The following is a 25,743-nucleotide window of genomic DNA, read 5'->3' on the forward strand; positions in this document are numbered from 1 at the left end:
TCGGAGTTGTCCTCAGAGTGAAATTCCCTTGCATCTCCATTGTCTCGACGTGAAGATCCTGCACCTTGGCCTGTGCAAGGTCTGAAGGGAATCTGGGGACAGACGACGTGGCTGAGGTTAGACTGGCATGGTCGGGGAAAGGGGTACACCCAGTCTGAGCACCGGGAGCGTTGGATACATGGGCATGTTGGAGAGCGTCGTCCATGTTCCCCGAGTCGAAATGCACCATCTTTGGGGTCCTCTGTCCATGATGATCCTCCTTCAACAATATTGACACCTCATCTGACACATGTCCAGCCTTTCCAGGCTTCATAAGTGTCGTCGTTAGTTCCTGCGTATTGGATCAGGTCCATTGTGCTCCAAGGTTGAGCGTGGTGTCATGCTTGATACATGAAGGTAATTGGGTATCTGATGGCATTGTTGTTGTCAGATCTGTCTTGCTGGGTAACAGAGTATGCACCCTCCTGTTTGTAGATTTATTGAGGATGTATGTATCTGCTCCCGGAGATGTCAGAACATCAGAGGATGAGAACGTACGAATGGGAGCCCCATCTAAGCTTCCCAAGTCCAAATTTTGCGTATGCGACCCTTCCCACAACAAATTACCTCCCATCCCAGCCATCAACACCTCATCAGAGTTGCATTTGCGAGACTTGAGGCTCAAGTGCGTCATCACCATCTCATCATCTTGAGATCAGCGCAATCGCAAGGTTGAGTATTGCTGTAAAGTCAGGGATTCTTCAAGGAGCGGTGCGGGAGTTGTTGACTTTGTAAAGTCGATAGGACGATATTGATCGTGGTCGAGGACATGAGGGGTGAGAATGGAGGGAGAGGATCATGGTAGAGGGCCACCAGCGAGGGCAGGAGATGGTTTTGATGTTGCCACATTTGGCAACAGCTGTTCAGTTACCAGCCGGTTACTCATCGAACTGATAGCCATCAGACCGGTAGCCATCGGACCGGTAACTGGCGCTGATGTGGCCTTGACACTTGGCATCATGTCGAATGTGTTCTCCAACACTTTCGGCCACTATGGACGATGATATCATGCAGATTTTGGCTCTTCTAATCTGCTTGCAATGCCAAGGGCGATCGGAGAGATGGTCACTAGTCTAATAGGCCCCGGCAAGGCTCCGCTTCGCTCTTGTGATTTTTGGGGGAGGAAGGGAGGCATAGGAGTGGCTGCAGGTGACCTGAGAAAGAAACTGCTCAAGAGTGAGCAAGCTAAATCGATGATCCGGAAAACTAGAGTGCAAGAGGCAGTGTCTCCTTCTCTTTCCAGGCTGCCATCGCCCACGCCAGCTGAAGGTAGTCCAGCTGAAGGCCAGCAACGATGGGTCAAGAATACATTCTTCATGAATACCCACTTGTATGTTCTGCTTCAAGGTGCATTGGTCGGATATTCGGTCTCAAAGCTTCTGATGCTATTGTCACGATAGGTCATGTATACCTGTCTTTTAACATTTCTAACCAGCTTGCAACAGAGGGGCCACAAAGTAAAGCTCCCTTCATTGTTACTGGACTTTCACCTCGGGCTACCGCTTTCATCCAGAGCATGAGCAATCCTAATGCGAATGTGAGCCACTTTTATGAGTTGATGCTTGAATCTTGCAAATGCGTGTTTGATAATGAAGTGGAGCAGGCAGCATTTGAAGAACAGATGCAGCTTATGTTTGGAGTCAAGGTGCGTCTTCTTCACTCATTAGGATTCGATGGTATGGCTGATAACTACCCTTCAGGAAGCCTACAAGATCTTTACCAACAACAAGCTAATCAGATCGATTATCAAGCAGGTAAGAGCTGTTTCTTGATGATGATATGTGTTTTACGTGTCCGACAGGTCCAAGTAATCCTTGCCAATGATGTGAATGAGGTGCTCTATAGGTGCTAGAGCAATGCCTCATCCTGCAAGTACTTCAGGGAGAGGTGGTGGTATGAGTCAAAGGGTGGATTGCTGAGGTAATCTACTTCTAAACTCGGACTAAACTATCTGTAACTACTAAATCTGGCTAACTGAATATTACTATGAAGAAAACATAATCCGAGTTCAAAACGGGGTACACCCCATCACCAACTCCAAGAGTCAAGAGCTAGAAACTTTGAAGTGGGAGCGAAGTATTCCTTCACTCGATGCAAGACTACCTGAACAGTCCACATAATGCTGAAAAGGTGCTTGGGTCGGATGAGAATCTGTTCCGTATCAACTGGGTAAATTCTTTCGACACTTTTAGATTGTAATATGGAATTGACGGGATGGGATTAGCTGCCAGAATCCAAGAAGATGATGATGCAGTTAATTGGGAAGGATGATTCCAGCTTTGATAATTTAGAGATATCGACTGGGCAATGGCAGGCATACATTAAATCCTATGTTCAGGTAAGCTATGATTATTTCTTTAATTGCTGTCTATGATCCTTACCTTGCTAAAAAGACTGGTCCGACCACTGATGTTCCCCAAATGAAGATCAGGCAACTGTTCCTATGAAAGTGAGTTCAGCCTCTCCTTGAAACATGTCGGTTGCTCACTTGTTCTTTACTAGAAATCTACCAACGACTATTCCAACTGAAGCAAACATCAAGACAAGTGATGGCTTGAAGATCAAAGTGTGTGTTCATACGTACTGTCTGTTCTTCGTGTCAGATTCGGAGGATTATTTGCCAATCTTCATACCCTCTTCTGATACTTCGAGACCGTTAACCCAAGCCTACCTTAAGAAATGGTGTGAGTGGTTGGGGGACATTGACGTCTGGGAAAAGGTGTGCTTTTGCCTCGTTTCTCAAGGTCGGGTGTATACTGACACTTGAAATGCAGAGAAAGGAGGAGAATGCATACCATGAGAGAGAGAGAGAAATAATAATACAAGAGACGGAAGGACTCCGGCAAGAGGTGGAAGCAGATAGGTGAGAGACTGAAAGGAGAAGATAGAGATACAACTGATGATCACAAGGGAGAAGGAGGAAACAAGAAGGTTGCAGAAGGAAATTGACGACTCCGAATGGGAGCTGGCATTGCATATGGACTGGTTGTCCTCTTCACGGCCTAGCATGATTTGATAACACCTGTTCTCTCCAAGTTTCCATCTCGTTTTGTTATCCCACTGCATGCTCTTGCCTTTGTTTCAGTTAATCATGTCGCTATTCTGGTTCCTAGTGTTCCTTTCTTGTATGTCTTTTGTTGTGATAGTATCTGTGGATGTACTTCCTGATCCATGTTTTTGAGCCCGAGTTTATCTGCTTCTGCATCAAATACTCCTGCGCAACAACCAATCATCTTCACGGTCAAAGTTGAGACTCATAATCATTGTTATGAGCTCTGCAAAGTGTCTGATAAATGGCTTGCCAGGCTAATCCTTTGCTCAAACCTGATAGAGACCAGTAAACGATTTTACATTCTTTATATTATTTATTTCAGAAAATAATACATATGACACATTGATAATAACATGAAGATGCAGTACTGTAGTTGCTAGAAACAAAGGGAACAAGAGGCAGAGTAACGGAGTAACATAGACAATGCATTGGGAACCAAGAATCAATGGGCTCATCAGAACTCGACATCAGATTTGGGCTCGCATTCAATAAACGACAGTACATCAGCCAGAAATGGTCAAGAGGATAGGAGATCATGGTGGTGGGAAAGTGTGACTGGTCTTCATCTCCCCACCATGATCAAACCGCGCACGTCCTCTCCGCATGCACATACACAAAGACCTTCCGTTCCCAAAACACAGTCCCCCTTCACCTCATTACTAGTTTTCTCAAGCATCAACATAATCCTGATGAAGGCATGTGCTTGTTTGGTCAGGGTTTCCTTGGAGCCATACCAATATAGCTTGCAAGATGAAGGGAGGCGGAGACAGAGGGAGTAGAGCACGGAGGGATCAGTGGAATGAGCATGGGACATAGGTGGATGGGAAGGAAAGAGTATGGTGTGCAGCCTTACACGACTAGAGAGACAAGAAACCAACCTCGCACTGTCAGTCTTGCACAATGCAGTGTCGATTCCAACAGCCAACAAGCCCCTCACCATGTCATCGAGTGCTTGCATCTGAAGGGGATGTGGACCTGACTCTTTGGACAAGGGAGCTGAACTATATCCATGTTCAGTAGAGCCGTCGGTCTTTCCACTGACCATTCCAGCCCCAGGCATTCAGACTCACATACACCATCCCAGGTCTGAGAGCCCTGGCCCCAATCCTCCTCAGCTTATCCCTCTCTTCCTGGGTATTCAGAAATCGACACAAGGGATTTGACTTGAGAGGCATGCGGCAGTGTGGCTGGGGAGGGTAGTCGTCTGTTTGGAGGGTGGAAGGGTTGCGCTCAAGGTCTACCCACCCTGACCCAAACCCTCTTGCCTCCAACCCTCCTGACCAATATGCCGGCAGAAACACATCCACCTCCTATCAAAGCTCTCCCTCTCATCCTGTATCCAAATCCAGCTGCGTGGTACGCTCATCTTGAGAATGAAGAGGATGTCCGCAAGTGAAGGAAGCAAGCAGCAGTGGAGATCTATGGTAGCAATCCTGTGACCGACAGGTCCAAGTGACCTGCTAGTGAAATGGTGCTCATGAGATGGTGAGAGTATTGTCAGATTCCAGCGACATCGTGTGCTAGGATGGCAGTCGGTATGCATGTCGAAGGCATTCTTCTCGGTGACATCAAGGTCACTAGCAAATTTGTTGGGTGTTACCATATTTGGGAATTACACTAGTCACATCTGGGGTTCCAACTCTACAAGAATTCTAGACAGCTTCCTCCCGGTCAAGCTTGAAGCTGGAAGAACACCAGTGGTGCCAGATGATAGCTGGTTTGTCAATTCGAAGCCATTGGTGGTCATGTCTGCGACTTCAACAGTTTCTCTCTATTGCGTGTATTAAGAGTGAGGTACCATAGAAGTATGGGTAGTGGACATAGATGACATTTCTGCCATCAAAGGGGTGTGTTTTCTCCATTTCGATCGTCTTGTTGCCTGGTATTGCAGCGTCACCAAAGTCGACGCTACTGGTTCCAGCCATAGGGCATCATGAGCTCAGCCAGGGCTGCTGAAAATTCCCACAGTATTGTTGTCCACGGCATTGTGTAACCCATTCATCGACGGTTGATACCTAAGTTTCCTCTTCTGAAGAATTGGATGACACTGCAGCACGGTGAGCAGAATCTTGTCAGCACGAATCAGATACATACCAGCATGACCAGCAGGTGTAATTCTTCATCTTCGGTGGAGGAATCATCCTGGAAGGCAGCAAGGGTGAGCCGTATTAGACACTGTGATGGTTGAGGGTCAACCTGTTTCCTCCCACCATCTCAAGTCTGCAGCTTGCGCGTTGCAACGTCTGCTCTTTCCATAGCTCTGCTGCAATTGCAGACCTTCGAACGTCTCACCATTGGACTCGAAAGACCAATCCCAACCTTCAACATGCACACTGGAACTTTGGGTTTCAGATTTTTGAGTGGATGAAGGAGCGTTGTATGATGTGGTGCACAAATTTCCAGGCAGAGCATCAGGTGGATCCACAGGCCTATGTGTGGATGGGGGATCTGTGCTAGCTAGCAAGGCATTAGAAGATAATTGCCAGGTGCGTGAATGTTGTGCTGCAGGATACTTGAGGTTAATGTGCTCATTTCCAAGTTCAGGGCAAGTAGCAGCATTGTCGATATTTGGTACTTTCAAGCTTTCGATCGTGGCCATCACCGTATTGTACAGCTCTTGTAGCGTAGTCAACGAATAAATGGCTGTGTCACCTCAACAACATCCTTGCTCTCCTGTGGCTGCACTATTCACCCCATATTGAGAGTGTGGTCCTCCTCTCTGGGGCATAATGTGCCAGCGAATTTGAAGGATACCAAAATTGGCGAGTTTTTAAGTGTAGGAGGTGTATCATACGACATCTCTCACTCTTTGAACTTTTTTCTTTTGCTCTTCATGAAGACTTCATTATATTCTCTCCTTGTCATTCCAAGACATGTGGTGGACTTCAATGTATGATATTATACCATGAGAATGTATACTAATCTTATAATCGACATTATAGAATCTGTACTTGTGTAAGAACCGGTACCCGTACCTGCAGCACCCGGGTGGAGGTGGGGGTGACAGGTGTGCTCTTGATACTGTGGGTCCTTCCAAAATGGGTCCGGGTACACCTGGATAAGTAATCATGTGACACTTTATGGCAAAGTCCGTTAAGGTTTGATACCTTGAATAGATTTTCCCATGGCCAATTCCACCTGCATAATGACCGAGAATCCTATATACATAGGACTCGGAATGATGAACAACTGAAGGTCGGGGTTCAGATCAGACTTAGTATGGACTGTCTGTCTTTTGTCGTTGTATTCTTTTTGATTATCCTGCTTCGCCTCGTCTAATTTTTTATTTCTTATACACTACATGCATACTTCTATATAGTACCACTTTAGCCTTTGTCGCGTTGGTCGTCTAAATCAGCTCTTCAACATGCATCTAGGCTTTGGCGGTGATTTCCAGTTTTGGAGGCACGCGGCTTTCGGATTCATCCAGCCCGTCAGCTCCTTTTTCTTCCATTCGTCAACATGTCAACTTCAAACCCCACTACGGCGGCAGGATGCTCGGGTTTCCATCCACCTGGCCCAACACTTCGCAGAGGGATGCATCGGTAGAGCAAAGACTTGGCTGAATGAAGGCCATGCGTAATTGGAGAGAGTGATGGGAGCAGTTACCTTGCTGAAAAGCAAGGTCAACCCACAGTTATAGAATTTCCTTTTCCGTCATCTGCCATAAGCAACTAAGTACAAATATGTGGCTGTGCTCAATCCAGCAATCCTCTTCCCCTCTTCTGCTTGCACATCTGCCAAAACCAAACAAGTACAACATTGCTTTGCAGCTTGTCAAGACTCAGCACTAGGGCCGTTTACCATCTTGACTTGTATTATTCGGCCTGTGAATACCATCTCGACTCATATTACTTGGCTGCGATGCTGCTGCATCTCATATTACCATATTACCGTCTGTTCCGTCTAGTCTCGTATTACTTGGCCTTGAATACCATCTTGACTCTATGGCACCTGCAATGCTAGCTAGCTTAAAGAAGCCGTTCCTCGCCAGCTGGCCAGCTGAAACTAGACGGTTGATAAATTGCTTAAGAATTGGTTTTCATCGGTGAATACGCTCCTGTGAATGAGTAGCTAACTGGCTACTGGACTACTGACTACTGGACTATCGACTGGTGCTGACATCCGTTTTTAAAAATAATAAATGCCCACGATTTCTGTGATTCTAATCTAATTCTGGTGCTACGATCAGATTCTGTACCCTCCGTTCTTCTCCATGTTCTCTGGACCTCTCTTCTCCTTGTTGACCTGTTGATCCGTCGTGTATTGTGTATCGTCTCTGCTTCTGGTACCCTCACTCCTGGTTACTTCCTTGCCATGGTTCGCTTGTTCGCTTGCTGAGTCACTTGCTTGCTGAGTCACGTCTGGTGGAGTGACGTGTAACATCTGAAGGTTCTGAGTCTAATGACTGTAAAAGGGCGCAAAACAACCGTCCTGACCTTTGCCCTGATACTGCCGGTACTGATACGTGCGGATTTTCTTCTGATGTAGGGAGGATTGATGTGCGGCATCCCATCTATTCAATTCATTGACTTGGTAAAGCTGGTTAAAATGAAAAGGCGACTTTTATACCTTGTGCACCTTGTGCTGCTAGTTCGGCATCAGCAGTTATCGCAGCTGTCGATCGGTTTTGTATGACGGATGGCATTCTGGATGAACGCAGCAGATGGTCCAGGAATGATCCCTTCTTAGTTTCTTTTTTCAGAGCTAACAAAGCTAGCCGAGTGGATCTATGAGAGGGAGGCGATAACTGTGCGGACTGTATCAGGAACAAATGTTAAGTTATTATGAAATCACCCAAAGTCGGTGAGGTTCTCTTACCTTGTTACTACCTTTCGCCATTGGAAGTGTGGTGAGTTTGCTGTCCTGAGTTCGTGTTCTGACTGTAAAATAGCGTGCTACTGCTACTGGGACACTCCATCTTTTCAAGGTTTTATCGCCGGAATTATCCGTTCTTCCTTCTTAGTGATTTTTCCTGTGGGATTCCCTGGATTTTTTCGTTGACAGTATCCACAAATGGTTTGCCTGACTTAATAGGTACGCAGCCATTTAGGCTTCTGGTTTCCATTTCCTCTTCTGATGTTCAGGTGTAGTTGCCCAGACCCTGATACCCATGATGTTGTTTGGCGGCTTCCACTTCCTGGCTTCTGGGTAGTGTCACAATCTCTTTGCATGTGCCAAGGACCCATAAGCCATGAACGCATTCTGATTACTCGCCACTCCCAAACCAAATTTACCCCCTTCCCATATATGCGGCACTCGCAATTTCGAGTTTGGCTTCAAGAATCAGGTATACAAACATGATCTGGACGCCTAGGACAATCTGCTTCTGCACCATCAACATGACCGATATTCACTCACCCACTCACCCAATATTCCCTGCTATCACCTCCCCTCAGTCGGTCGATCGGTCAATCAATTCATCAGGGATCATTATCGGTCGCTATGAAGGATTGGTGGAACAGACTACGAATCCAAGGACCCGCCCCCAGACGCTACGAATCTATGGAGAAAGGACGCCTATACCCTACAGAAGCGACAGGAGAGACGCAAACACCTAGACAGAGAACGCCTACAGATACAGAGAGAGACGAGACGAGAGACACACGACACCTAGCAACACTTAGAGAGAGACACGAGATAGACGATGGAAGAAGAATGGTGAAGGTAGGGGGCAGTGTGGGCAGTATGGTAGTTAAACGCCCAGATATAATATGATAACCATGATTACCACCGCTACCCTTCCAGTTTCTTGTCCTCGCTCAAAACCAACATAGGAAGTGCATCCCATTCTCCATGCGGAAGGTTCGTCTCTTTATCTCCTGGTATTTCTGTCACTGCCTACAACCAATGAACGAACAGAACAAACCTGAATGTAAAATGGGAAATTGGAGACAATAATAATGACGGTTTCCTTTCTTGGTTTGGACTCTGGTGTAATACGTTTGCCCGCAGCTTAGGCTATTTTGGTGGGTCGGGGATGTCGTAGACATTTTGTGGAAATTATACTTGTTATACAAGCAGCTGTATAGCTCTTGTTTGTAAACCCCTGAATTTATCTATATTTTTCAAATAGTGCACTTACTATAGTCTGTTTGGATCTAAGATCGGTGAGAACCACTGCTTGGTCCGGGTACCGGTCCGTGTGCATATAACCGCGTTTTTCTGCTAAGTATTACATTATGCGTTCTTCTAACTACGAAGTATTGCTATTCTTGAAGTTGTATCAGTTGTATAATATTTACTGTCCTTTCTACATGTATCATGTCTGTTTTCCTTGATTATCTACCACCGGTATAGGTTGTCTTCATAGTTTCTGGTGGTGATCTCAGACAAAATGCGAAGCCTTTCATCTTCTTTTTTTAGTTCATTGAAAGATGGATGCACCGTATAGAGGATATCTTCTCCTCTTCTCAATAGCCATATTGTCTTGCGGCCGTGGCTCCTGGACAAGGCAACGTACATGTTAAACGGATCCAAGGTTCCACTAGGTGGTTTTCCTAGATCTACTATTACATACTCTATTGTTTGACCCTGGCACTTGTGATGTGTAAAAGCGTAGCCAGCAGTAATAGCCAGCTGGCGCCTATGAATCCGTCTGGTGGATCCATCAATGGTCTGGATGGTGAAACTCCCTTCATTGGCTACGATTGGAATTAATCCTTTATCTAGACCTGGGAAACTGTATTCCTCTGATGGATTGTCTGGTTTGAATATAATGATGGCAGGTGGATATTTCAACACTGTTTCCATCTGACAACCAGGATTATCAGGAAGTATTTCTCGGCTATCCAACACTATGTCTTGTATTACTCCCCTTGTGCCGTTCATGACATCAGCTTCGGTGGCGATGTTCATCAATACCATAGCTCGCATACCTATAGCTATCTGTACTTTGTCTTCAAGACGCGCAGTTTTCTTTGTTCGCATGCCTGCAACAATCACCTTCTCTTCCATTGTGAGTTCTACCCTGTTTCTACCTGCAGCATCTTCAGCACAACAGGTATATAATCGCTGCCCTGAAAGATAACAGTGTCGGCGGATAGCCTCATGATTCCACTGATCTCTCAGACCATGACGTGATGTGACAAGGATGGCGTCTTTCCATGGTGCTGTAGAAAAGTCCAGCCTCTCATCCTTGTTAATAACAAGTTTATCTAGCTCTCGCAGATCGTTGGCTGTACACTCTCCAACCCGAAGGCGATTCAGGAGCGCATTCCATCCCTCATCTTGAACTCGGTTTTGCTTCGTGAGTATTATTATGTTTGTGAATAATTGATACAAGGCTCTACCGATTTCGGAACGCTCTCCTTTGGAACGAGAATCATATAAGGCAGCTGATGGATTTCCTACAGGCGGAAACTGGTGAAAGTCTCCATACAATATTACACTCATTCCTCCAAACGGCTGCTCCCAGTGTCCTCCCTGGCGAGACTTTTCTTTTGACAGCACTTCAGACACCAGCGCCAGCAAGTCTTTTGTCATCATTGAGCATTCATCTATCTCGAGGTACTCCTTTCCTGCGATGTTTCTCTGTCTCTTTTGCATGGTATCTTTACTTCCTTTAGAATACCAGTCATCTTTCTTTCCAGGATTAATGGGTATCGCTCCGAAAGAATGAAGAGTCTGGCCACCAATGAGACTTGCAGCCACTCCAGACGTGGCCATCTTAGCGAGTATTTCCTCTGCATTGTGGTATTCGAATGTCTCTGAAATGGCATTGATCAATACCGTCTTTCCTGTACCTCCCTGGCCTTGCACCATCATGTATAATGGTTTAGGACTTCGTCCTGCTAGATGTGCTTTAAGGTGACTCTCTATGATATCATGTGCTCATCTCTGCTCCTTATTTAGCAACCCAAGCAGTGGTCTGTCCTTTGGTTGCTTGCATGGCAAATTCATTCCTCCACCCGGTTCAACTTCATTATTTGATATGTCAAAATTGTTCATCAATTTGCTGCTTCTGTCCTCGATTCCATGACCCCTTTCTTTATCTTTACTTCGAGTGATTGACTTTAGAAGCCTATTCCACTCCCAAAAGCGTAGAACGTCTTCTGCATCAGCTGTCGTGGCAATGCCAGCTATAGCTGTGTGTACTTGAGGCCTAGCAAATATAGAAGAGTCTTCCGCTTTGTCCATGGCATCCAACCCAAATTGTATCTCTCTAAATGGATGGCATAAGTTCTCGGCTGCCCTTATATCCTCCTCGGTGAAATCCGGGTGATGGTCTGTATCACTTCTGTCTCTACTATCTCTGTGCATCTCCTCGACATCCTGCTCTTCTATGTTGAGCAGTGCCCCACTCAGTATACTGGTATTCTTCTTGTGCGCTTGATCCAAAGCCTCATGATAATATTGTATATTGTCTAAGACATCCTGTTGTAGTTTCGTTAGACCAATAGAGAATCGTGTCCAGGCAGCTTGAAAGGACTCTCCTTCTGCTTTAAGATCCTTCATTGACCTCCAAGGCTGCAACAGTGCCAGCATCGAGGCACAGTAGTATTCGTGCTGATCTGGTCTATCTCTTCTCGGGAACCACACTCCAATGAATTGTACTATGGTTTCGTGACCAGTATGTCTTATGACTCTGCATCTTTTTCCGTGTCCTGTTCCTTCTTTGTAATTTACATGCGAACTCCTCCAGGCACCTGTCTTGCTTTTTGAAGGCTCTCCATCATACGTCTCACTGAAAAAGTCCATGAATGACATGCCCTCTAATTGCTCTCCTCTGTCTGAATATTCTCGCAGCTGATCTTTCAGTTTCATCTCCCCTCCAACTAGTTCAACAGGCAATGCTACTTCTTCTTCGCTTTGATCTTGTACACTGGCACTGGCGGTCGCAGAATTATCATGAATGGTCTCTTCTGTATGTGATCTAGAGCACGCATCAGGCATGCATCAGTTATACATCTATTAGGACTAGAAACATTCTCTCTTACCTTTTTTCCCTGAGTTGAGGGTAAGCATCTTGGATAGCCGCTGTGACGGCACTCCAGTATACAGTAACATAATGATGAGAAAGAAACCGATCTCCCCATCCCATAACGTGAGATATCGCCTCGCAAACACTGAACTCCTGCTCTTTATTTAGTGCATGAGCGAATTTCTGAACTAGCTTTTTCCCTAAGTCATGGCATTCCATCACCTTTTGGTCTATCTCCATCTCAAATGCTAAAGTGCGTGCCAGTGTTGCGGACGTGTTCCAGGTAAGCATCTGTTTTTTGGTCGCATAATTGGTTATGTACCAAGTGATATCCTTTGTATCGACAGCATTAGTGATCAGTTTGATATCCTGGTTACTCTTGATACAGTCCATCAAATCAGGGCACCACGCTACCATATTAGCCGACAGCCATTTTGGTCCCCATTCACCAGTAGGTAAGACCCATGCATCTGACGACATCGGAAATGGCGCTCTCCTCTTGCATACGGGTCTCCCTTCCTTGTTCTTCTTTACTATGCATACACCCACCTTGCATTTATGATACTGTATGGTCCGCGCCACCGACTTTAATGATGCCAGTCTACGCACTTTATAGTCAGGCTCTAATGGATGCATTGGCCTTGCATATGACACCGCTGTTTGTGGTACCATTTTATCGATTTCTTCCATGGAAGCACCATCTAAGTCTGCAGTAATATTCGCCCTGATAAATTCCTTCATTTTTTCTCTGAAAGTATCGGATAACAAAGCTGTAGTCATGTCCTTTGAAGACGGGGAACCTCTCAACCACAGTAATATGTGAAGATGAAGGGTTCCTCTGCCTTGAGACTCTACGGCTCCGACATAAGCATTAACCTTTCCAAAAATACCATCCTTCCTCGACACAAATGCACCTGTTGTCGCTGCCTTGATGCCAAATAATTCTTCCAAGATGACTGTGATAATCAAGTGAAAATATTCTGTAGCAGCAAAAGGATCAGATGCCATGTTCCTACCCCGGTCCTTGGCTAGTGGACCTGCCGTGTCGATGAAATGGTCAAGATCTATGTTTGCACCTGCTAGAACCTGTGCAATAGGATCATGCGTGTCTGATGGATTAATGGTAATCCATAAGCTAGGAGGGTTGAATGCTAGGTTTGTACTCCAAATTTTTGACCTTAAACTTTTCCGAGATTCATCTGTCCCAGGAACACGTGCTCTCACGGCCGATAACTGTCTACGGAGAGCTCGCACTCCAGGATGTGAAAAGGGCACTCGACGCATCTCTTCCTCGCTTGCCTTCTTTAATATGTCTGGTGTAAGGTTCATGATTAATGCTCGATGGTAATGGAAACTTGAACATTTGATTTGCAGAGATGCGGAGCGGCAGATTTTACATTTGTGCATGACACCATATATCTGGAACACAAAATGGTAATCCTTGCGAAACCTTCGGTCGCTGTACTGCAGCGCCCATCTAGAGTGCACCTCGTATGGTACATTCTGCAATCTGTCGACTTCAAATCCCCCAAGCCCATATGGAAATAACCAAGGGAATGCCCCCAATATATGGTTTTCATTTCCAGGCCCACCGTCCGTCCGTTCTCCTGTTTCCTTGTCAATCCTAGCATATTCGTTGATGAATGCGCTTCCTTGCCTGATGAAATATTTGTCCTCAGGTCGGAGCTTAGCCATAGTCTCCTCATTACCGAGATTGGCTAACGCGTGGGCCATGATATCAGTGTCAGTAATATTATCCCCACTGGCATCTATCATCCCATTCGAGTGAAGCAGAAGAACATCTAGCGTGATTATTATTATTATTATTATTATTATGACAATGTTCGAAAGGGTCTCATACCGGGTTCAGTGAAAGGATCTGGTCTTGCTTCTCCTCCCTCCACTCTGATGGTATCAGGGTTGTATGCTGTTACACACCACGATTATTCAGCTCTTGAAAACTCGCAAAGCACTGAAACAAAAAAACCCACCAATAGAATCCCATCCGTCCTGGTCTGGGACATAGGTATCCTGTTCCATAGCGAGGCCGACAGTATCATGAGAAGTTCGAACTGTAGACATAATTTCGTCAGGTACTCCATCTGAAGGAAGCTCAGATAGATTGTCGTCGGAAATGATGATATCTTGGTATAATGGGTTGTTTTTTTTTAACCACTGGAGAGCCTTGCGAACACGTCCTCTCCTCACATGAAAGAGTTTAGGCAACTCTCTCATTCTTACTCCTCTAGGACCAATAAACGTGATCCCAATAACAGCGGAGAGTACCTGGGCACGTGGTGGTAGAATATTAGCAGAGACGAGACCAGCAACATGGCTTGTATTCAATGGGTGAGTGGATATATTGCCTTTTAGGCCCATATACACCGCGTCACTGTCTAACCAATGTTCAGCGTGCTCTGCTTTTGGATAAAGCTTCACCAGATAGGTACATGGAAGATGTCTAGCAATCAATACACGTTCGGCCAATGATAATATAGATAATTCCAAAGGGACTTGGCCTATCCACATATTGTTTGCTAATGAGAGAGGTGGAACTTGTCCTGATCCTAAATGATGCAGACATTCATTACACGCATGACCCAAGCCTTTACTATCTATCGCCTGATTATGTAGTAAAGATCCCATATATAGAACATGTTCTGTATGAGGATGTGACGGTTTCAGAAGATGGGTGTTGGGAAGCTCATCAATATGAAGTCCAGTCATCCTGGAAGCAAAGAGCAATCTTGCACAAACCATGCACACGCACTGTGTAAGTTCCGAATTCGAAGTCCTTTGTATATACCCTTTGATGCATCTCTCCCTCGTTTCCTGGCTGACATTCTGTAGAAACGGCCCATTTATAAGTTCATCGACTCCTACTTCCTCCTCACGTCCCTCCACCTGCGCTTCAGTGCTACCCAGTAATGCACCCGTGCTATCCACAGTAGTAGATGATACCGAATGGAAAGTGGTATTGCCGGATGATAAGACGGTCCTGCCTCGAGGTTTCTTCCCACCATGCTTCTCTGCTCCCTTGTCTTCAGTAGCTTTTCGTTTCTTTCCCCTTGCCGAACGTTCCGCTGCATGGTGCCTGATTCGGGTTTGTGTTTCTGCAGAAATATTACTGATGTACTGCAGTAACCTGGATCGCGAACGTTTTTCCTCACGACCAACTAGAACGAATTCCTCGACTAGTTCAACAATTTGGGGGACAGTAAAGAAACATAGTTCGGTTTCGATTAGCGTACCGTCATGGAAAATGGACGTGGATACAGCTGTTGGTGGCATGACGAGAAACAAGAAAACGCTGGATAACACTGTATTAATGTAGCTGTAACATGTAACTGAGATAAGAGATAACCAAGACGAGAGATGATGAAGAGATGAGAAGACACGAGATGGTAAGGAATAGTAAAAGACAACGGAATAAAATGGTAAAGCCACTCAGGGTGAGACAGCAGCTATGTGAATCGGTAAGAAAAGAGAACAAGACGCTTGGTTTATATACTTTTGGATAGGGAAGCACCCCTGCTCATTTCCGAAATATTTATCTGAAAATATATCCGATCATTTTCAAATTTCAGGTCGACTGGCTATTTCCGATGATGGTGCTAACAGTCTGGGTTGGTTGTCCCAAGCAGGGCCCTAAGAACAGTTTGAGCATGAGATATACAGAAGTGCAAATGATTACAACTCACATCCCGATTGCAATGGCCCGGTGGATATGGTCCGGTGCAAGCTTGACATTTCCATCCATTAAATGGTTTTCAATATGGACCTTGAGGGTGGGGTCCTTGAAGAATGACGATAAGCTATGTTCCTTTGCAGCGACAAGTAACACGATTGTCAACGAGCTTGAATTTGTTGAGTCTACCAACTGGTAGGCTAGATTTTTTATGGCCACCTTGTTGTTCTTGCGTTTGCCAACGCCATTCCGACGAGACCATTCAACTAAGACCCATGCTAGAACCACCGCGGAATAATACCCGCGATTAGAGCCAGATAATGGTTCTACTGTCAACACAACTGCATGCGTGGCTTCAAGCAGTGATTGTTGAGCATGGGATATGCAAGTAGCAGTTTGTTGGTAAGTGGCCTGTCCGTTGGCAAGAGAGCGCGTCACGCGCCATATTTGTAGATCCTGGACAGGATACCATAATGCAAGATAAGCTAGTCTTTTTATCGCCATAAAGGCGTCTCTTAAACATTCCTTCTCCCAGAGAATGTAGTGGTCCTGGATGAACAGTATCAGCTATCCTGTGGAAAACAGGGAAAAAGACATACAGATGCAGCCTGGACCATCAAGATCATCATGTCGACGGCACCGTCTGAGGTATGACTAGCAGCAAGAGATATAATACCAATCAAAGTGGTGCCCAGATCTCTGGTGATAGTTTTTTTCACACACGGTCGTGCGTCTGCCACTGCAGGTGCACCGCTAGCTGTTACATATATATCAGCAATGTCGTACTAGAAGAGAGTCGACTGTATAGGTACTTACCAGTTGTTCTGTTGGCATCAAAGAACACTTCCTCAACAATGACACCTTCCTCAGCAACAAAGGTTTCCGACGCTTTCCCTTCCGATCTTTCTTCATGCCCTGCCGATTCATACGCACGAGCGTTGGTGTTGGTGTTGGTATACGTCAGGGAAGCGGGTGCATCGTTGGTGTAAATGGGATCGATGTAAGTGGTGGTGGGGTCGATGTAAGTGGTGGTGGGGTCGATATAATTGGTGGTGGGTTCGACATTGTTGTATGCTGAATTGATGACGGGTATGTTGGGTATGCTAAGGACCATTCCTGGGACCGGTTCGTCGACAGAGGCCTCTGGTTGCCTGTAGAGGACATCCTCGAATGGCGGCGGTGCGTACGCAGTGGCGGTGTGATACTCGTTGACCATGATCTCCATATTGGACTGCATGCTGCCACCGACACGTGTCATTAATAGAAGTTGACATGTTACATGTAGTGCACTGCAACGTACCTCGGAGAGGCCGAATTGCTTGTGGAGTTGCTCGTAGAGTTGCCCATCAAGTAAACCGGGGACGTATCCTGGCTGTGGAACCATTTGAAATCGAGCCAATGACCAAGAAGTGTATTCCCACCTGTCCAATGAAATATTCATCTGGAGAACGACTGTTTCCTATAGATTTTGTGTCACTAGAGAAAGTGCTCTTGAAACGTGAATATAATGCAGGGGACACGACGGACAAAATAAAGAAATAATAACCGGAAAATTATTGATTAAGTTAATAGAGTAAGAGCCCGTTTAGTGTGTGTACGGCAGGCAGGGGCTGGGCACGGAAGTCTGCAGGGCTACTAGTTAGGGCAGGCGGCATAAGCCGACAGGTGTGAGAATGAGAATGCAGCGTCTACAAGCACGTTATTCAAAACATTTAGCACTGTTTGTTATCATCTTTTTACTGGTATCTCAACATCTCTTTAACTAGTACTATATCTCCTCTCTAGAATCTCTTCCAATTTATACCAGAATACTTCAAGTGCGGTAGGCCCTGTATCTTTTGGAAACAAGTACATACGAACCTCTGCACAGCCATCCGGTCTCCATGTGCCTGCATCATTGAGTAACCCAGTTGAACGTCCAACCACTGGAATAAAAGGTGATCGGTGCGGCTGTATATGACCTGGGATAAGCGGCGAAGGGTGTTGCCGTGTCTTTCACAGGTCGTCTTCTGCAAGTGCCTTGATCCGTATTCTTATGTCGAGCCTTCGGAGTTGATGAGGGGTAATGGTGGAGATGGATGCTGTGAGCGATTTCAGCTCACTGTCCAGGCAGGTGATGCAAATATTCTCCAACTGACAGTGCAGCTGTTCAAATAAAGGACCTGTGGATGTCCATAAAGAACCTGTGAACGCTAACCCCATCTGTTTGAATATGATACTGGGATTGGGGTTTTGAAACTGACGACACCTTTCTGCTCTATCATCACCTCCCTCAGTGTAGAAGCAAACTGGTTCAACATCTGTTGTATTAACCCCGCGTCCTGATCCAGTTCACCATGCAACTCCAGTTTGTGAACGCCTTCGATAAAGGAAAAGGCTTGCAACATGGTACATATGTCGTCGCCCGACATGCTCCCGATGTCTACAGACAACTGCCTGCAACTGGAACCTTGTTACCTGTCCTACAGATGGATTGCGTCTCCTTCAGCCGATTGCACCCCCCTCCCAACACGACCGACCCATTCTTTGGGAGCATACTTAAGAATGCATATTGTCCAATAACGCAATTGACGAATACCATTTCCTTGATGGTTGAACAGATATTGACAGGTTCGAGAACGACGGTATCACGAAGTATAATCGTTGTCACATTTGTCAATAACCTGGCAACAGGTATTGAGTCCATCACCTTCTGTATCTCGCCTGCACCAGTGGAGAGTCAAGGGTGGGGGATTGGTGTCGCTCATGATGCTCTGTTCAGTCCATGAGGGACCATTATCTTTGGGATAGAAAGTAACCTCTCAGGGTGTGTTTGCAATACTCCATACAGGAAAGCTATCGGTCCATGCTTCGAATATAAGCCGCATATTCCCACTGACAAGCAGGCATGAGAATGGCTCGTTTCCGATTATCCGACCATGCATGAGAACGTTTCCATTACCGTAATTCTAATTAGCGAATAGTGGCATTTCTCTCTTGAAACCATCGGTATCAATATGTATCACATCACCATCCTTTGTTGGCAGTGATACCTGGAGTGGCACAGCAGGCAAGTGCCGTAGATCAAGACTCTTCAGATTAGTATGGAGCGTCAGCGGCCAGCTCAGTATAATGTCCTTCTGTTGGCTAGATTCTCTGCTTTTGGTCAGAAGTACGCAGTCCAAGGTATGGGCGTCGCTTGCCACTTGGCATTGCTGCCATCTGCAGTCGAAAATCGGCGGTGCACATGTGAGCAGAATGAATATATATTCTCTCAACAATGTACAAATGGATCTTCATAGAAATAAGCAAAGGTAAGCCATGCAAATATCGCCCAGCTGTTGGTGTTCCAGCGAGAGTCAGTTGCCCCAGTTGCATCGGATTGTAGCCAGTTACCGACTTGCAGCAAGGCGATGTATGTCGGCATGTGGATGTGGGCGAGCGAGTTGGTATGGTATGGCATGAGCATGAGCATAGAGGTGAGTGCTAGAGATGAGAAGTGGGTGTTAAAGATGGAGAACGCAGCGTAGGAGTGATGGTGGTGATGGTAAGTGGATGAGTAGTTAGTATTTGAAAATGAAAATGATGACGGATCCATAAACTGATACGGCAAATTCCGTGGCAGTTACCACAATATTACTTTTAAGCATCGAACAAAAACGGCCTGCACAGGCTGCATCCACCATATTCCATCCGTTGTGTACTTTCATGGATAGGACACCACAAGAAGTAAAGAATAAAATAATTGCTTACACTTGCAACAATGTGGTAGATGCACATAACTGTGCCCTGGTGGACAAGTCATTTCTCTGGCAAGCTCGTGAATATCTTTTTGGTGTCGTAGACATTGCGGGAAGTCACAGAAACTTTATACCTCAAACAGCACTCCTCATTGACATAGCAGCTCACAAGCTCCACCAACTCCCAAATGTTCTATATCATATCCGCGCTGTTACCTTCCATGGCATTTCACTTGATGATCGTAATACCTTTCTTCTTGTCCGTCTTCTGGATCACCTTCCTCGATTGAGAAGGTTCACATTTACAGGCCTCACCTCTATTGATCACACCTCAATGACATGTTTGCACCGAGTGGTGGCTTCGCTCCTCTTGGTTGAAGAATTGGTTTTTAAGTGATGCACTGCTGTCTAAAGGGACCTTCAGTATATTATCACCAGGTGAGTGTCATACCCAGTGTTAGTCTTAGTCTGCTGATATTCAATGTGCCTCTTGTACAGTATTAGCGATCTTACAAAAGCTAGAGCTTCGGGTAGCATACGTACGCACGGATGCTTTGCCCATCCATATGTTTGCAACCATTCGTGAAGTACATTTGACTGCTATCAAGAATAATCATCAGCCAGGATCCACTCACTTACGACTGGATAGAGTCAGCATGCTTTGCACAGGTCCATGTTTTGAAAGTGTCTGTCTATTATCCAAGTGACTTAAAGTATGTTCGTATGATACTGGATTCCTGCAACAATGCTCCAGTCTCTGAAACTAGGTTTTTGTCAGTAAGCATCCCATCTCTAGTGATGCTCATCAGTATTATCTTACCTTATGTGAACAGTGTCTAGATACAAAGTCACAACTGTCCACTGAAGCAGAGCTCAGTTTCGAAGGCCTTAATCATTTAACCAACCTTTCCTTCTCTGGTGCAATGTCTGCCTTGCAGTTCCTGCATCGTTCAATAGATACATTGACTCAGTCCAACCTTGACCGATATTCGGCTTCGACGCAATATTTCGTCGTTGTTTCGTCTGTTCCTACTGGGACCTTGGAAAAGCTAGATGAATCTCTGTGTCAGTAGTATAAACCGGGATATATTTGTTGGTATGACTGTTTGCAGTGCTACAACGTGCACATGCCATTGGAGATGTGGATAGGGATAGTTTCAAGGAAGATACATTTCCGAAATTCCATACATGTGGTTCAGAAAAAGTTTATTTTCGAGTTCTCAGGTCGTGAATACTTCGTAAAAATTGTATGCATAGTGATGTACATTATTGAATGTTTAAGGAGTAGAATATAATAAATGCTCTGCTAATCTATAGGGGATGCAATGTGGCGTTTGATGAGACCTCTAGATACCTGTTCCATCCCTTTGTATGTCCTGATCGTGCTTCGCCACAAACGAATGCTCCTTTTCCATTCCGCCTGATTCAAGCATCGGCCTTTGGAGTCTCCGCTTAGGTACAATTGAACTCGACGCTGATACCAATCTTCTGCATCTGCACTCCAGTGTCCGAGATCCAAGCCTGAATTTCTGAAACTGCGCTCTCTGGGAAACCAGGACAGATCCTGAGTAAACGAAGTCGATCCTGATGCATCACGATAAACTCTATACACCCCGCATAAAAGGTCCATCTGTTTCTCTGACAGCGCCTCCTCCCATAAATGATACCTGGACTTGCACTTGGTCTGTAAGTCATGGCATCTTCCATAACAGCACATATCATTCCCTGGCCCAGATAAAATGAACTCAGGATCAGATATGTGCTCCATTGCAATGCGCCAAATTAAGCCCCCTCGCATCAATGCCAGCCCTCGCTACTGCCAGATCTTCGAGCAGTGCTGCGCCGCTTCCGCATGTAATACTGCAAAATCGTATAGGTCCGGTTTAAATCCTACAGGTCGATATAGGATGGCATCTTGGACATGTACGCGACATGGACCAACCGCTTCATCATCCACGCACATGCTGAATTGTGCACCATAGTGACACATCTCTTCCAGCAAAATCGTCCAGGCAGGAAGCGTTCCAGGATATGCAAACAATGTAACACGTCCGTGGCACGATAGACGATAAGCCTGTAAGGCGACCGTTTGGATGAGACTGGCCTGATCTCATATCCCACCTTGTTACTGCGATACCACTGGATAATGTGCACAGTAAAATCAGGGTTACTTCCTTGATGAGAGGTAGTGAGAGGCACCCGAAGCTCATGTCCCAACATTGTGGGGGCATTGGACAAGGGGGAGTCTTTCTTGTATTCTCTTCCAGAACCAGTGAAGACAGCCAATGAAGGCCTTCTGATATCTGAAGTGTATCAGTTTTGGGTAGATGGGTGAGAGGCTGTCGATGGCAAGACAGAGCAACCCACATCCCGACACAATTGCATAATCTTGTGCCTTTCCATGGATGTGTATGTATCTTCTGGTGGGGATGATGACTGGCGACGTATATTGTGGGGATGTAGCCATTGTGTTAATACCTGAAGCGAAACCTGAAGAGTATCGTCCAAGGAGCAAACCGCTTGTAATTTCAGGACAGAGTTCTTCGACACTTGTACCGTAGAACCTCTCGTGCATGAGCTCCCATTCTTTGATGGATCCTCGGTACATGTCAGGCTGCTGGTCCTTCGGATGGTCCACATATTTCACCTTCCTCTTGTTCAACGGTTATCTGGCTGGTTGATAGCAAATCATCTCGGTTAGAGGATAAATCGAATTCGAAATTTAAATCCCATTCATTCCAGAACGCAGAGTACCGTCTCTGTGAAGGAGTGTAATTGTCCCAGAAGTCCAGAACGGCTCGGTATGGAATTAGTTTTCGACAGAGGTGTGCTGTGCCTTCCACGGTGCACCAATAGAACACCTTTGATTCGGCTTTTGGGCACAGCTGTTTTTTCGCGTGCAGCTCGTGAGCCTTACGACGTTGCTTGTCCTGAATGGATTCGCCATTCATAAGCTGTTCAGTTTCGCATCCCTGACGTTCAAAGAACATCTGCCATGTCTTGCCTGGATGTTGGGAGTTTGTATCAGATGGTTCAGTCGAAGACTGACAACCAGATGGCTCTGTAGTCGTAATCGAACGGTCTTTATCTGTACGGTCTGCGTTCTCCATTTTAGACACCTTTATTGGTGCTAGTGTATCGAGTCCATCCCTCTTTTTCCACATGAGTTCGAACCTTTCTCCTGATAGTCTATCACGCCACTTCCCCTCTATCAGTTCAAAAGTGCGCGTCTGTGGATGATGCTCAGCCCTGCAACGTGTTTGTGTTTTCGAAGGTGGTAGCCGGAAATGGTAGTGCGTTGTCAAACTAACATGGCTAGCACAGTACGGTGCATCTGCAGTCCCCCAGTCGATCCAGAGAGGGACCTGGCACTTTTGGTACACATGAAATGAGTGAACAAAGTTACAGGTCCACGCATCAACAAATAACCCGACTCGGAGCGATTGATGTTCCTCCCCCTCCCAATAGCCCATGTCACGTTGCATCAACCACGACGACCGAATCAGATCGACCCAGTTTCCACCTATCTGTTCTGTCAACACTGCCGACCACATGAAATTCATCATCTTCTGTAGACATCGGAGCGGATGCGAGTGCCAAGAGGTAGGAGAGCTCCGCCGCCATGATGATAAACGCGTCGCGCGACCTTATAGCGGCATGTGCCATTGCAGTCCGACTATGTTTCGTGTGATGATACCCGTACTTCCAGGGCAGAGGAAAGCTGGTATGGCCTAAGTTTTGATGCGTCAGAAATTTGTCTTCAAGTAGCCGCTTCAAGTGCTGTAGTAGTGTTTCAAGATTCCTCCATTTTTCTACGAGACTGCCATCTACAGACCAAATGTCCGGACCAGAAGAGTAAACAGGAATGGATTGAAGTGTATGGTTTAACGAGTCAAACAGTTCGCATCGATAGACCGAGTTATGGTTAACAGGTATAAAACCTTGATATGGCATTGTGTTGGAAGCCCAATGCCGGTCAATGAAGTACTCTGGATCGGCTGGCCACACCACCTGGGGATCCTCAAACCCATGGCCGACTTTGGGAACAGGTGGCAACGTGTCGGAGCACACACAATAGAACAGATGTTCGATGTTATCTCGAATAGTTGTGCCACATGAAGGAGGGGGGGACATGCCACTAAAGTCACGTTAGTGTTCTATGCGCTGCTGATATTTAGTCTTACTCACATGGAATATTCAAGGCCTGGATATCCGATGACAGCTGCCTGTCTGCACTCTGCATGTAAGGGTGCCTAGAATCGAGCTTCAACTCAAGTAGTGCTGTTCAGCCGGCAAACGAAGCTTACCAGTTGCTTCAGAGAGTTTTGAATATCGAAAATGATGGGAAAAAATGCAAGCGAAACAGACACGGATTCGACTCGATGGGAGGGAAGCTCGGGAGCGGGCCGCTCAGATTAAACAGGAGTTGAGGCTAGATTCGACAAAAGTGGGCTTGATATTGACGTTGTCAACTAGTATCTTTACGTTCGACCGTTAGTGATACACTGAGGCGGTCTCCGTTTTGATTGTGTGTAAGTAAAACTGAAAACTGATTGATGGTGCTAACCAAGGAACTTTGAAACTCCAACTCCGACAGCTAACCCATTTGTTAAATATCACGTTCGATGGAAAGGCACGCCTCTCTGGCAAGAGACGGATGTGCTCTCACGCAGTAACCATCTTGCTGCCATCCGTCTGTGCTTCAGTAGCACCAGGGCCGCCGATGTTCCGTGGTTATTCTCGGTCTGCTGTTGATAGTATGGCTTGTTCGTACTTGTTTATATCGTTGTTAACATCTTATCAGGGCTCACATCGAATGTCAATATTATGCAAACAATCGTTCATTTATCCTTGACAGACCATGACCACATTCATCCCGCCTCTACCAGCCAATTCATCGTCAGATCAAAAGAGCACCGAAACATTTATCCATCCACCCTAGTCTGCAAGAAATGGTTCGACTGGGCTCAACCAGCTCGCCTTTATGAACTCGCGTTCAGCCGGCGAGACGAGCGAAGTCTTGCAACCCGATATCTGCATGCAGCCTTTGCAGATGGTTTCACCGCAAAACGTCATCTAGATTGGCCGCATCATATCCACCGGTTGATGATAGACGTGTCCACATCCCCTCCCGCTCAACATGAGGCAAACACTTTCTTCCACCTCTTGATTAACTTGAAAACGGTGGTATTCGTAGGCCATGTCACCAGCTCATTCTCTCTGTTTCTGGTCGATCTGTTGCATCGCCAAAAAATACGAGATATACGGTGGCGCAAGGACCTGGACTATGTACAGGATGCTGCCGACATCTATCAGGAGCTTCGCCAGCTCTATCCTCTCTTCACTGGGTTGTCTGCATATAAGATGCTTGATGTGGATATCATTGAATTTTCAGGTCCTGTTCACATCTTCTCAGTACGTGTTTCCTTTTCCTTTTCCTTATCCTTATCATTTGAGATAACACATCAGCTTATCGAACTCCCATACATTAGGATATAGAAGCCGACCCATATACCATTCAACCTGACTCCATACAACCCACAGACATTAGGCTGTACCTGATTCCTGACATGGCCAAGTTACTTCGTGTGGGCATGTCGGGAACGACATTCTTCGATTTCTCGAATGTTCGTCGCCTTGACCTTGCTGTGGGCCCCGCAGATGCCTACTCCATTTTCGATGCCATTATGGCATTACCAGCTGTCGAGGTCCTTTATTTAGACCTTACTGCCCTAACAAACGGTGAGGGTATATTTTTGCTTTCCTGCACCTCTACCTCTTACCCCTTCTATAGGCTTTTTGAAAGTCAGAAAGCTCAAGTGTCTGCAAGAGCTTCGCTTATGTGCCAGGCCAAAGCAACTTCCGTCTGTTTCAGCTGTCATTGAAAATCTTCCCAACCGTGGAGCGGGCACGGATGTCAGCATTGTCTTCGTACATTGGAAAACTGGCTTCTTCTCCTCTGATTTACATGTCGCGCTTTCAACTATCGATGCTCTAGCATCTGCTGTTGCATTCTCGTTGAAATTATACATTAGGTTTGGTGGTCTAAGTCGCATACATGGTTCAATGATGCTGTTTGATGATGTTGCGGAGTTCTTGAATACATGCTTGGGAACCTGGAAGGATGCTGGGTGGCTGACCTTATTTTGGGACATTCATGAGGCATGTATGTGGGAGAGGGCCACGAAGCCTGTCAGCGAAGTAGGCTGGAAAACATATATTCCTGAGCATTCTTACACATTCAATTAGAACTATTTTTATTTAGCTGATGTTAAATAAATAAATAAATAACTTGAAGTCCATACAGAGCAGCAGCATGCCA

General features: G+C 45.8%; 8 protein-coding genes across 8 annotated transcripts; 3 read left to right on the top strand and 5 right to left on the bottom strand.

Moving 5' to 3' along the window:
- Nucleotides 1-485: 485 nt before the first annotated feature.
- Nucleotides 486-3,055, top strand: EV420DRAFT_1488921 (uncharacterized protein; the record flags this gene model as incomplete). Its single annotated transcript, XM_060470665.1, has 13 exons — nucleotides 486-664; nucleotides 937-962; nucleotides 1,054-1,386; nucleotides 1,440-1,684; nucleotides 1,740-1,793; nucleotides 1,841-1,884; nucleotides 1,921-1,959; nucleotides 2,151-2,208; nucleotides 2,264-2,377; nucleotides 2,433-2,476; nucleotides 2,542-2,758; nucleotides 2,814-2,902; nucleotides 2,950-3,055. 13 exons carry the CDS (start codon nucleotides 486-488, stop codon nucleotides 3,053-3,055), a joined length of 1,548 nt encoding a protein of 515 aa, XP_060321575.1.
- Nucleotides 3,056-4,712: 1,657 nt separating this feature from the next.
- Nucleotides 4,713-5,690, bottom strand: EV420DRAFT_1488922 (uncharacterized protein; the record flags this gene model as incomplete). The annotated part of the gene is made up of 4 exons (XM_060470666.1): nucleotides 4,713-4,840; nucleotides 4,890-5,002; nucleotides 5,186-5,233; nucleotides 5,302-5,690. 4 exons carry the CDS (start codon nucleotides 5,688-5,690, stop codon nucleotides 4,713-4,715), a joined length of 678 nt encoding a protein of 225 aa, XP_060321576.1.
- Nucleotides 5,691-15,628: 9,938 nt separating this feature from the next.
- EV420DRAFT_1654351 (uncharacterized protein) lies at nucleotides 15,629-17,086 on the bottom strand (the record flags this gene model as incomplete). Its single annotated transcript, XM_060478805.1, has 5 exons — nucleotides 15,629-15,662; nucleotides 15,716-16,251; nucleotides 16,302-16,459; nucleotides 16,519-16,933; nucleotides 17,003-17,086. 5 exons carry the CDS (start codon nucleotides 17,084-17,086, stop codon nucleotides 15,629-15,631), a joined length of 1,227 nt encoding a protein of 408 aa, XP_060321577.1.
- A 1,875-nt stretch (nucleotides 17,087-18,961) lies between these two features.
- On the top strand, nucleotides 18,962-20,652 carry EV420DRAFT_1488925 (uncharacterized protein; the record flags this gene model as incomplete). Its single annotated transcript, XM_060470667.1, has 10 exons — nucleotides 18,962-18,995; nucleotides 19,020-19,039; nucleotides 19,070-19,160; nucleotides 19,194-19,228; nucleotides 19,354-19,680; nucleotides 19,846-19,859; nucleotides 19,920-19,960; nucleotides 20,176-20,198; nucleotides 20,255-20,486; nucleotides 20,534-20,652. 10 exons carry the CDS (start codon nucleotides 18,962-18,964, stop codon nucleotides 20,650-20,652), a joined length of 936 nt encoding a protein of 311 aa, XP_060321578.1.
- A 75-nt stretch (nucleotides 20,653-20,727) lies between these two features.
- Nucleotides 20,728-21,138, bottom strand: EV420DRAFT_1282968 (uncharacterized protein; the record flags this gene model as incomplete). The annotated part of the gene is made up of 1 exon (XM_060468311.1): nucleotides 20,728-21,138. The coding sequence occupies one exon, from the start codon at nucleotides 21,136-21,138 to the stop codon at nucleotides 20,728-20,730; it is 411 nt and encodes a 136-aa protein (XP_060321579.1).
- A 173-nt stretch (nucleotides 21,139-21,311) lies between these two features.
- Nucleotides 21,312-22,531, bottom strand: EV420DRAFT_1654352 (uncharacterized protein; the record flags this gene model as incomplete). Its single annotated transcript, XM_060478806.1, has 3 exons — nucleotides 21,312-21,724; nucleotides 21,789-22,019; nucleotides 22,069-22,531. The coding sequence occupies 3 exons, from the start codon at nucleotides 22,529-22,531 to the stop codon at nucleotides 21,312-21,314; spliced, it is 1,107 nt and encodes a 368-aa protein (XP_060321580.1).
- A 364-nt stretch (nucleotides 22,532-22,895) lies between these two features.
- On the bottom strand, nucleotides 22,896-23,664 carry EV420DRAFT_1654353 (uncharacterized protein; the record flags this gene model as incomplete). Its single annotated transcript, XM_060478807.1, has 2 exons — nucleotides 22,896-23,559; nucleotides 23,606-23,664. 2 exons carry the CDS (start codon nucleotides 23,662-23,664, stop codon nucleotides 22,896-22,898), a joined length of 723 nt encoding a protein of 240 aa, XP_060321581.1.
- Nucleotides 23,665-23,772: 108 nt separating this feature from the next.
- On the top strand, nucleotides 23,773-25,670 carry EV420DRAFT_1488927 (uncharacterized protein; the record flags this gene model as incomplete). Its single annotated transcript, XM_060470668.1, has 5 exons — nucleotides 23,773-23,914; nucleotides 23,993-24,187; nucleotides 24,280-24,836; nucleotides 24,914-25,163; nucleotides 25,216-25,670. The coding sequence occupies 5 exons, from the start codon at nucleotides 23,773-23,775 to the stop codon at nucleotides 25,668-25,670; spliced, it is 1,599 nt and encodes a 532-aa protein (XP_060321582.1).
- Between the last annotated feature and the right edge of the window lie 73 nt (nucleotides 25,671-25,743).

The sequence above is a fragment of the Desarmillaria tabescens genome (genome assembly GCF_030435595.1).
Source record: "Desarmillaria tabescens strain CCBAS 213 chromosome Unknown EV420scaffold_207, whole genome shotgun sequence".
Taxonomy (NCBI): Eukaryota; Fungi; Basidiomycota; class Agaricomycetes; order Agaricales; family Physalacriaceae; genus Desarmillaria; species Desarmillaria tabescens.